At 34.5% G+C, this 12,363-nt stretch overlaps 1 protein-coding gene across 1 annotated transcript in view; it reads left to right on the forward strand.

Annotated features, from left to right (window-relative positions):
- The window catches only part of qki2 (QKI, KH domain containing, RNA binding 2), a 53,453-nt gene extending 41,359 nt beyond the window's left edge, over positions 1 to 12,094 (forward strand). The window contains exons 4-6 of the mRNA XM_056469010.1: positions 827 to 1,187; positions 3,834 to 3,908; positions 9,735 to 12,094. Coding sequence (XP_056324985.1) covers positions 827 to 1,187; positions 3,834 to 3,908; positions 9,735 to 9,751 — 453 coding nt within the window. The 3' untranslated portion in view covers positions 9,752 to 12,094. The remainder of the gene's footprint in view (positions 1 to 826; positions 1,188 to 3,833; positions 3,909 to 9,734) is intronic.
- The last annotated feature ends 269 nt before the right edge of the window (positions 12,095 to 12,363 follow it).

The raw sequence follows: 12,363 nt of genomic DNA on the forward strand, positions 1-12,363 counted from the left end.
ACTGCTTTGTTAACTCGGCTTCATCCAGTTTTGTGACTATTCATGCTTTATAAATCCCTTATAAATTACAATTAAAGGCTCAGTTATATTCTTTAATTGTCTTTAATATATAATAAACAGGAAAAAAGTACATAAATGACATTATTCATTCCTATTCGTTTGAAGATACACAAATGAAGCTGAATCAAATGAAAAACAAATCTTTGCAACCTTATGTAAAATAAAATTACTGTCCAGTTTAATCATTGCATCTTATTATATTGTTAAATTATTATATTGTTGTTGTTTGTTCCAATTTTATGTCGTATTTTGACACTCCTGTTATTCAGCAATGTTTAAACTTTACAGTAATTTTACTTTTTAGATTAAATTGCAAAGATTATTGTTCATTTGATAGTGAGCCTATAATTGTCATTTATAAGGGATTTATAAAGCATAAATAGTCCTCACTTTAGATTAGGTCACAAAACGGCATGAAGTTGAGTTAATAAAGCAGTTATTAACATACACAGTAACCATTACTATATGCCTGAATAATAAGATTTATAAATGTTAATTTCAATAGTTTATTAATCATTTACTAACTCATTCTGAATGATCTTAAAAACCACCAACTACTCTTAAATACAAATGGTTTGTAAATAATGTGATACTTATTTTAGTAATGAAAAATATACCATTAACAAAGTATGAAAGTACAATTATTAAGCACATTATAAATGGGGTTGTAAGTTAAGAATACAGCATTTGTAGCTGCAGTTATAAACTGCATACTAATGCTTATTAATGTAGAGTTAAAGAGCGAACTGACCGATTACCCTCTCAGAGCCATTTCCCCTCACATGTTTTCTGTATTTGCTCTTTTGTGTCTCTATTTTTCTGTTTAGCAGCCTTAGCCTTCTCCCTGGCCGCCACAGCACAGGCTCCCCGAATTATGACCGGCCCCACACCGGTGATGCCCACCGCGGCCCTGCGCACACCTGCCCCCACCGCCCCCACCCTCATGCCCCTCATCCGACAGATCCAGACGTCTGCCCTCATGCCTACGGGCACACCTCACCCCACCGCCACCCTCTTGCCCCAGACTCCAGAGTCCGGCATCATCTATGCACCCTATGATTACCCTTACGCCCTCGCCCCTGCAACCTCCATTCTCGAATATCCTATTGACTCCAGTGGTGTTTTAGGTAAGACGTTTGGTCATTGGTTGTATATGTAAACCTATTTTGTACAGATGATGCATTTAATGGGGTTTAGAGTTCAAGCTGGGCGGTATGACATACTAGTGGTTTTGTCAAATTTAAGAGTTAAAAGTTAATGTTTATTTTGTTTTTCTTAATATGTTTTGTTCATATATTATTGTATAATATGTTTTGTACTTTATAAAATGTGAAATATAAAAAAAAAAATACATATTTCATTCATTCATTTATTTATTCATTTTCCTTCGACTTAGTCTCCATTTTTCAGGGTTTGCCAGAGCGCAATGAACCGAACTATACATATTACATAAGTTTTATATTATTTTATTATATTGTCATAATAGTTATTATTTTCTGACTTAATAAATTGCATAATTTAGTAAAGTTTAGATTTTTTTGTTTGTGTTAATAATAATAATAATAATAATAATAATATAGTAATAGATATAGACATGCTATGTTTTAAAATAGAATTTCTTGATCATATATTTTGTGCATGTATATATATGTATATATATGTATATATATATATATATATATATATATATATATATATATATATATATATATATATATATATAGTTAAAGTTGATAGTTGTTTATTTTTTTCCCTAATTTCTGTTTAACGGAGAGAAGATTTTTTTAACACATTTCTAAACATAATAGTTTTAATAACTCATTTCTAATAACTGATTTATTTTATCTTTGCCATGATGACAGTAAATCATATACTAGATATTTTTCAAGACACTTCTATACAGCTTAAAGTGACATTTATGCAATTTTATTTGCTTATAATTGATTATTCAACTTATACTTGAATACAGTTAAATAAAAAGAATACAAATATATGTATGCAGAATATCTGGCCTGCAAAATCATCCCAATCAATGTAAAACTATGTTCTTTCCAAATTGAGCTATTCAATTGAGCTATTCAAGATGATCTAATGAAATGATAATATTCATATCGCAATTAACATTGCAGAAAAGCAAAATATCTCAACGTCAGATTTTTCCAAAATTGTGCAGCCCTAATACTATAATAATATATATATATATATATATATATATATATATATATATATATATATATATATATATATATATATATATATATATATATATATATATATATATATATATATATAATATACTATATATATATATATATATATATATATATATATATATATATATATAGTTGAAAGTCAGAATTATTAGCCTCCCTTTGAATTCATTTTGCTTTTTTAAATATTTCCCAAATGATGTTTAACAGAGCAAGGAAATTTTAACAGTATGTCTGATAAAAAAATTTTATCTGGAGAAAGTCTTATTTGTTTTATTTGGCTAGAATAAAAGCAGTTTTAAAAATTTTTAAAAACATTTTAAGGTCCAAATTATTAGCTATACTTTTATCGAACCTACCTAGTTAACCTAATTAACCTAGTAAAGCCTTTAAAAGTCACTTTAAGCTGGATAGAAGTGTCCTGAAAAATATCTAGTAAAATATTATTTACTGTCATCATGACAAAGATCAAATAAATCAGTTATTAGAAATGATTATTAAACCTAATATGTTTAGAAATGTGTTGAAAAAAATCTTCTCTCCATAATTTTTTTACCTAATTTACTCCTTTTGATAATTAGCAAGGTAATTACATGTAAGTGTAGGTATGAGGTAGGAATAAGGGATCTTAAATATGGTCATGCAGAATTAGGCATTAATATTTGCTTGATAAGTACTAATAAATGGCCAATATGCTGTTAATGCCATTAAATATTGAGAATCAAACTAAAGTGTGACCTTTTTTTGGTTAATTACACAATTAATTTAGGCTTTATTTGTATTTTTTCTCTGTATGTATACCGCCCAGCCTAGTTTAAAAAACACAATTTTCGAGATCCTCCAGTAGACTAACTCCAGCGTTCTGTCTTGTCCTTGTAGGTATGGCTTTCCCGACAAAAGGCTAGTACAGCTCAGGGGTTTAACACAGTCTTCAGCCCATACGAGTGTTAAAAATGCTTTGCTTTACAGCTGCCTTGGGACAAACAAACAAAAAAAAGACAAAACAGCAAATGGAAAAAACTGATATTCTAAGAAACAAAAGACTAAAGATCATACTACTCATGTTTACACTGGTCTCGACTTAATCGTAGATTAAAAATGGATATTCTCAGATAAATCCTGCTAATTAAGCCTTATTACATTCCTCTGTTTGAAAAGTAATCTATATTTGTTTAGCTTGTAATATTTGTATTACTTCTGTTTCCTGCAACTATATCTTAGATGTTTAGAGTGATCAGTATTATTGCTAATATAACATGCTTGTGAAACACCTTCTCCGTGAAATAGCCCGTAGTGAATGATCATTTGTATCGAGAGAAATACAAGGGCTGTGCGGTCACTGTATAAATTGTGTTTTGATGGAAATGCGTCACATTTACGGAGGACAGGTCAATGATGTGTTTTCACTATGATGGGCCCTGGAGAAAAGGTCACTTGTGCCTTGAAATTTGGTCTTACAAGCCTTGTTTGTGAAACGGTTTTATGTGTGAAGTGTAGTTTTAATGTGTTTTGATGAATAATCTGTTAATTCTTGTTTTGTTGGCAATGTTGCGCTCTGAGCAGGTGCAGTGACTACTAAAGTACGAAGGCAGGATATGCGCGTCCATCCTTACCAAAGGGTAGTGACCGCAGAACGAGGTTAGTTTAGCTCCAGTGTTCAAACTATGCTTTGTGTGTGTGTGCGTGTTTGTCCTTTTTGTTCTTCGGTTTGCTGATTACACCCTCTGTTTCATTGCATCTCATTCAAGAACTGATTTTAGTCAGTTGTAACCTGCCAAACAACAAAAAAAAGCATCATTTGAGATTTCAGTGCTGCTGTTATCAGGTATAGCACATGCCAGTCAGACTGCGCAGGCTTTGTTTACTCACTAAACCTAGAAATGCTTTGAAACTGTAGGTGTCCTCAGCTTACTTGACTTATTTTTTTGCGCATGTTCTTGAGGTCACTGAAGCAATGGTTTAAACAAAACGAACATTCTGAATGATTTAGTAAGTTTAAACATCCTGTGAAAGCTTATAATACCATTCCAAACTTAGATATTTACACTCTGTTTCAGAATCTGGCGAGCTGCCTTTTTAGATAGCAAAGTATATTTAATTTTCCACTGTAAGTACAATTCACATTTTCAATGTAATTTATGCTATAGAGCAGTGTTTCTAAACCACGTTCCTGGAGGACTACCAGCTCTGCACATTTTCCAGGTCTCCTTAAACAAACGCACCTGATTCAGATCATCAGCTCATTAGCAGTGGCTGAAAGACCTGTAATGGTTGTGACAGAGAAAGGAGACATCCAAAACATGCAGTGTTGGTGGTCCTACAGGAACGTGGTTAGGAAACACTGTTATAGAGCAAGTTAAATTATATCTTTACTACAGATGTTATTTGTCTCATAAATCGAAAAAAATACATTAAAAAACTCTATTTACTTTTAAAAATAAAGGTGCTAGAAAGAACCAAAAAGTTTTTTCCGCACAGGAATACCTTAGAAGAACTTTTTTTGGCTTTTTCAAAGAACGTTTTAGTGGAATATTCTTTAAAAAAAAGCATTTTTTTTCATGATGTAAACAATTTCTGAATCTAAAGAAGCTTTTTGTGGTATAAAAAGGTTCCACAGATAATAAAAAGAACCATCGATGCCAATAGAAAGAACCTTTATTTTTGAGAGTGTATGTAGTGAGTGGGCCTGAGAGACATAGGAACGGGATGAGGCCAGAGCTTGAGTGATAATGTGAAGCACCTGTGTTGGCCTCGAGTCCCAAGGAGGAGCTCTGGACTATAAAAGGAGGAGAGACAGCAGATGAGAGAGGACAAGGCCTGGACACTTTGTTTACTTATTAACAAATTTAGATGGACATCTGGCCATCGGTAAGAAGAAGGCGGAGAACTTATTCATTCATTCATTCATTTTCTTTTTGGCTTAGTCCCTTTATTAATCTGGGGTTGCCACAGCAGGATGAACCGCCAGCTTTTTCAGCATATGTTTTACGCAGCGGATGCCCTTCCAGCTGCAACCCATCACTGGGGAACATCCACACACACTCATTCACACACATACACTACAACCAATTTAGCTTACCCAATTCACCTATAGCGCATGTCTTTGGAAACCGGAGCACCCGGAGGAAACCCACAAGGAGAACATGCAAACTCCACACAGAAAGGCCAACTGACCCAGCTGAGGCTTGAACCAGCGACCCTCTTGCTGTGAGGTGATTGTGCACTGCGCCACCGTGCTGCCCCAGAACCAAACAAACAGATGGCAGCTTCTCGTGGAGACTGCTGCCAAACTGAAAACGAAAGTAAAACAAAGGCTGTTTCTCAATAAACGTTCTTCAGCATTCTTGCGTCCTCGTGTTCTCATGTAATGTCATCATCAACTGCCAAAGTTCAGTTTCAAAACTCAAGAACGGAGGACGCGTGAAAGTTCCCGGATGTGTTCTTCGGATGCGTCGTCTCTCGAGGACTCACCAATGCAGACTTGAGCACCAAACTCGCTCAAAGTCCCAGTAGTCATTGCGGCTGGAGGTGGGAAGCGCAGCATTTTATATAGATTTATTATTAATGTTCAGAGATATAAGTTATTTATCCCGGGAGTTTTCCTAAGTGAGACGGTGAAAGTAAACATTAACATGAAAATCTTGATAAAGTCATAAACACATTTAGGGTGTTTATTTGTTGAAATTAGTTTTAAAATCAGTTTTATTTGTATTATGAAACATATTTTTGTAAAGTCTTTATGCATAGTAAATGTTGTGAAACGGGGGACAACAATAAATCATTGTATGAATGCTGTAATATTTAAATAATTTTCAGTTAAAGATGCGTGAGGGTCATGTGACCATCAAGAAGAATGCAGCATCTCATTTCTCACAGGACACGTTCTGTGTTTTCGTCGTCTCCTGAGTTCAATCTTCCGATGTGACCTGGTAAAACCGGTCTTCACAAGAACGCAAGTCCGTTCTCTGCATTCTTGGAATTGAGAAACAGCCATAGTGTCCATGCCTAGTCCTCTCTCATCTTTCACTGCTTTCTCTCTCTTTTATAATCCAGAGCTCCTCTGTGGGACTCGAGGCCGACACAGGTGCTACACATTATCACTCTAGCACCGGCCTCATCCCATTCCCATGGCTTATCGGCCCCGCCCACTTGCTACAGTGTAGAACAATCTCACAAGGCGAATAACTCCATAAAACATGGATATAGAATATGTCGGCAGCCATATCAGTATCTGCCGATAATCCGTTAAGGTTATTATTATTATTATTATTATAGTCAGATACAAAAGTAGTGTCAGTGCTAACATTGTGAGACTGTAATTAACATTAATATACATAGAATATAGAACTACTACAAAACATGTAGGGATGCACACAATATATCGGCAACCATATCGGTATAGGATGAGAAACACTTTATTTTAAGGTTATCGTTATATTTGTTAAAACTGATAAATTACTGAATATTTCTGCTTGTTTATATCATATGTGTGCATTGGTGCCTTTCATATGACATGCATAATGCAAACTGCAAATAAATGTATTTACTTTATTGTAAATAAATGAAAAAAGAGAAATAAAAAAGAGAAATCTAAATGTTTCCATGCAGTTTGCTTGTTTTTTGTGATTAAGGTTTTCAAATAAAATCAGTTGTCTTTTGTTTATGTTTGCTTTTTTGTAATCAGGCTAAAAAATGATATTAATATTTGAAATTATTAATATATAAATCGGTTAGCGTATCGGCCATAATTTCCTTAACAGTGCATCCTTAATGACATTTTACATTTCACACTTTTTTATTATGTCAGTACAACTGAATGCATTGTCATTCAATTGAAATGCATACGATACAACTGTTGGCTACAATAAAACAACACAAGCCTTGGCATTGAAAATGTGCCTTAAAATACTTCCTCTGTAGGCAGCTCACTAGGTTCTGGAACAGACTGTTGTTATGATCTGAAAACTTCAGCACTTACATGAGTTGTATTTTAAGACAAACATGACCTGAAGCTTGGTGGCGGATGTATGTAGATTAAAAAAACCTAGTATTAGAACCACTTTGGGTCCACCGAACCTTCATGGAGCAAAACTGACTTTCCACGGTGCTCCGTTACACTGATGACATTGTAAGGACCTTTAGTCTCACAGTCAATGAAGGGTAATGGAGCCTGCCTGTTTGTATGCTTCGTTTATTCCCTCGTTTTTCATTCCTTTGATATCTTTACTCAATTTTAGCAAATTTCCAGGTCATTTTTATGTCGCTAAAGTACATTAGTATCCGTTGAAACCTTTTTCGGCAGCTTTTAAAGAAGTTTTGAGTTATCACTTTCTGAAATAATTGAACAAGATTTAGTGCTTGGAAGAAGATCTGAGATCTTTTTTGAAGTCTCATCTGATGTAATAAAACATAATCTTATTTATCATTGCAAAACGAGCATAAATAAAGTATAAGATGAGCAAGATTGGAATACAATGTCAGTTATCCTTAATACAGATTTATACTTCATATTTATAGAGAAAATTTAATACTGCATATTATTTCAGTTATACAAATATTTTCCCTTTATGCTTAGATTTATGAAGATTGCCTCTGGAGTGTTTGGAATATTTGCTCATAGATTTTTTATTTATACATTTTTACTGCAGTTTTATGTATAGATCTTGTTTTTTTTTAGGTAAACTCTTTTTTCATTGAGCATATTCATGACAAACTCTTTCAAATGCCTTAAATGGAAATAAACTGGATCTAAGGGAATTACAGCACCAGCTTTTTAAAGACAGCTGTAATGAAGCTCATTGAAACTCATATTACAGAAACGTTGATGTGCCAAAACTGTACATATAATACATATGACTCCTGAAAAAAACTGTAAAAGTGAGAAATCTACTGATCAATACAAGTGAATTTGACATCTGTCAAGATTTTAACATGTCAATTTAATAGACCAATACAACTGACCAGTTTAATGCATAACAATTGTGAAATTGCACAACAAAAGTCAAATCTATCTTGTCTGACTTACTGATCGCAGCCACGGAAATGTCTCTGAGAGTTTGTAAAATGCATTGGATGAAATGTGAATGGATGAATGTTCCTGGCTTGTCCAGTGTCACGTGAGATGGATTAGACAGTTATAAAGGTTAGGACTTGATTGAGAGTGTTAAGTCATCATAAGCACTACTTTGATTCATAAAAGAGTGCTTATGATCCCTTAAACCCTCCATTCAAGAAATTCCTCATCATAAAAAATATATATGGCACAAATATTTTGCACTGAAGATTTTTCTTTTAAATCACCAGCTCCAAGTCTGTGCTACTCAGACAGAGCAAAGTGAAACAAGAAAAAAAAATGAACGGCAAAACCTCATGAGATGTTAGGATGTTTATCAAAGCGGGACGGTCACACACTGTGCCTGCCTGTTAGCACAAGAACAACAGAAGGAATATTCCATTTTTGGTTTGTTTGTTTCTTGTTTGTCGGTCTGCAGTAAGCTTCTTTTGTTTTTGTTTGTTGTCAAATGTATGGAAAAGAACATTAGTTATTGTGTGTGATGAAAGCAATATGTTTAACTATAAAGCAAGAACATTTATGAAATTCTATTGTATTTGTAAAAATGAATAGGGAATTTATTCTAGTAAGCTTAGAAAACAATGCCATGTATTTTCCTTTCCTTTTTTCCTTCCATAAGGGGTACATTTTGTTTTAGGATGTCGTACCTATTCTAAGTTATATATGCGAACCAAGTAGATTTGTCTTTCTGATTGTTTTTCTTGTGTTGTTTTAGCTCTAAATTTCAGCCAATGTGCTTTAGTATATCATTCTGTTTGATTAGCATTCTGTGTTTTTATTTTGTACATAGTCAAATTTTAAAGGCAATAAAATTTGAGTTAAAAAAACCCACCAGATGTTTGGTATTGTCTAGAAATCTTTTGAATAGCCTGTCGCTCTCTGGTTTTACTTCTCTCGTCACACATCTCTGTAACTACTCACGAATCCATATCATTACCACTAGCAGCTTTGTGGCTTTGTATTGAAGCAGCACTTTAATGCTTGATAGCAGTCAGACAACTCCCTGCATCTCTTAATCCGGGATCGCTCCCCTTTTACATCTTATTCCAAAATGCCAAACGCTATTGACTGCCATTAACCATTAAGTGCTGTTAGTTTAATTCGTAATGACGCTGTAATTGATTCGCCTCTTTGCTTCTTTAACCATTTTCACCTGGGAGATGGGTTCTGGAGTGAAATCATGAGGTTGCTTCATGATTTCACCGTTAATGTAGACAGTTTTCTCTTACAGTAGCTGTAATTAGTAATGTCATATTGTCATCCAACCGTCACTAGCTGAAACTAATCTCCTTCTCTATCTTTTTTCTTTTGTGTCCTTTTATGTCCTTTTATTTATTTATTTTCGTTTCCCCCCTCTGTCTGTCCATTTTTTTATTTCTCTAACAACCCAGCCGCCACCGGCAACTAACCAATGACCCTCTGAACTCTTCACCCAATGATGACCTGACCATTGCCTGCCTGCTGACCAGTTCTCTGGCTCTCGTCCTTCGCTTCTATGTTTTGGCGGCCTGCTGGTGAGCCCAGAAGCAGCTTTAATTCGCTTAACACAGCCCAGAAGCCGTGATGGCCCCACGCCACCACCCACAGAACCGAAACGCTCCCCTTCTCAAACTGAGGACCTCCTCGGTCAGGTGACCTGGGCTTCTCAAAGCCTGCACTGAAGTTTCAAAGCAATAACGCTGTCAGGGGGCGACACCTAAAAATCCTACTTTCACATGCACACATTGCATAAACACCAATCTTTATGGGTTTTTTTTAATTAATAATTGAGTGTAATGTCTAAACTGTGTCAGTTCAGCCCAAAATGATCATTTCGCTTCATTAAAAGTCTGCATACCCAAAGATGTAACATATAAAAAAAGTGATAAACTTATATCAGTTAAGAAGTTTAATTTAGTTTCTACACTGTTAAAATTTCTGGCTGCCTTAAATTTTTAAGTTGAATCAAATTAATCTTATAAGTGCATTGAACTTATATTATGTTAAACTGACTTAAAACAGCTTGCGTAATTTATAAAATTAAGTTAGAACATGATTAACTTACAGTTAATACGTTACAGTGAATTAAAAACATATGCTGTCATGACTAATTGATCATATAATTTTCAACAGTGTAGTTTTGTATGTATTTGTTATGAATCAGTTCTTAAAGCGATAGTTCACCCAAAAATTTTACTTTACACACTATTTACTCACCCTCATGTAACAAATGAGTTTCTTTATTCCACTGAACACTAAACAAGATATTTGAAAGAAAGTGCACTGCACTGAAAAAAATTATACTTTGAACCAATGCTGAAAAAAGTTGACTCAAATTTGTAAGGCTTTTAAAAGACCTTTTTTTAGCTGACTTAAATCGAGTTAAGTGCAGTACTCGGTTTAAAAGTTGAGTTAGCTTAAAATTGTAAGGAAGCTGCTGTATAGTTTTTTTTAGTTGACTCAACTTAAATCAAGTTAAATGCAGTGCTTGGGTAAAAAGTTGAGTTAAAAACTTAAAACTTAAAATTGTAAGGCAACTTGCTGCACAGCTTTTTTAAGTTGACTTTTACAGTGTGTAACCATTGACTAACACTGTAAAAAGTTTGAAAAAGTGAGTTAACTCATTGCCTTCAATTATTAAATAAAAAAATGTGCATAATATAAAAAAATAAGTTAAGTGAACTCCACTAAGTTACAGCATAAATACTTTTTTAAGTAAAAACAGTTGGTCATTTTAAGGCATTGGGTTTACTCACTTTATAAAGTAATCGCTTTTTACATTGGATTTGGAACAACAAATACTGTAGAAGTGAGTGGTTGTGTCTTGATTTTTAGACAACACAGTACTAAAGCTTTAACTTTAGAAGAGTTATGAAATTATGTTTTGTTTGGGATACATTTTTTTCCCAATCACAACAAAAGAAAACATTGTTAATCTAATCAGTTATCAGTTGTCATTTTCAGTTTTTTTTTTAGTTGTTGGTGGAAATGTTATCGAACCTTTACAAAAATCCCCCCCCCCCCCATACACATACAGTTTGCATATTTCACACCTCTCATCCTTTCCATTTTTTCGGGAATTTCAGGCTTGATGTGGCATGAAAGATTTCTGTATATTCATGTCTAAATCCCAATGACAACAGTGAGTGAATGCAATCATCTTTCTCTATGAACTATATGATAAAGTATTGACAACGTATTTTAATGTTATTTGTTAATTAAGTGATTTTAACTTGATGTTTTACGTTTGTTTAATAGCATTGAAGTGTATTGCAGAGTTAATTTGATTCAACCTAAAAAAATGTATAATAATAATAATTCCTTACATTTATATAACACTTTTCTGGATGCTCAAAGCGCTTTACACATTTTTGGGGGGAATCTCCTCATCCACCACTAGTGTGCAGCATCTACCTAGATGACATGATGGCACACCACACACCAGCTGATTGGTGGAGAGGAGACTGAGTGATGAAGCCAATTATGATATAGGGATGGTTAGGAGGCCATGATGGACCGAGGCCAGTGAACAAATTTGGCCAGGACTGTGGGGTTAAACCCCTACTCTTTTTCAAAGGACATTTTAACAATCACAGAGTCAGGACCTAGGTTTAACATCTCACCCAAAAGACGGCGCTCACTGAGCAGTAGTAGAACATCCCCCCTCACTATACTGGGGTATTAGGAACCACACAGACCACATGTTGAGTGCCCCTGCTAGTCTCACTCACACCCCTTCCAGTAGCAACCTAGCTTTCCATGTGGTCTCCTATCCAGGGTACCGACCGGGCGGAGCCCTGCTTGGCTTCAGTGGCGCGAAAATTAAGGCAACAACACATTTTAGTGCATCAATATTTCAATCAAGGAAAGATGTCAAAAAGAGCTTTCAAATTGTATGTCATTACATTTAGCATCTTGGGGAGTTAATAGTGACAGAATTTTCATTTTGGGCTTAACTGACCCCTTTAAACACTGTTAGTGCACTGCAGTTCTCAAAAAACCATCCTGAAGAGTTTAAAAAACCCAGCAGTTTACTTTGGA

The sequence above is a fragment of the Danio aesculapii genome, chromosome 12 (assembly GCF_903798145.1).
Source record: "Danio aesculapii chromosome 12, fDanAes4.1, whole genome shotgun sequence".
Lineage (NCBI taxonomy): Eukaryota > Metazoa > Chordata > Actinopteri > Cypriniformes > Danionidae > Danio > Danio aesculapii.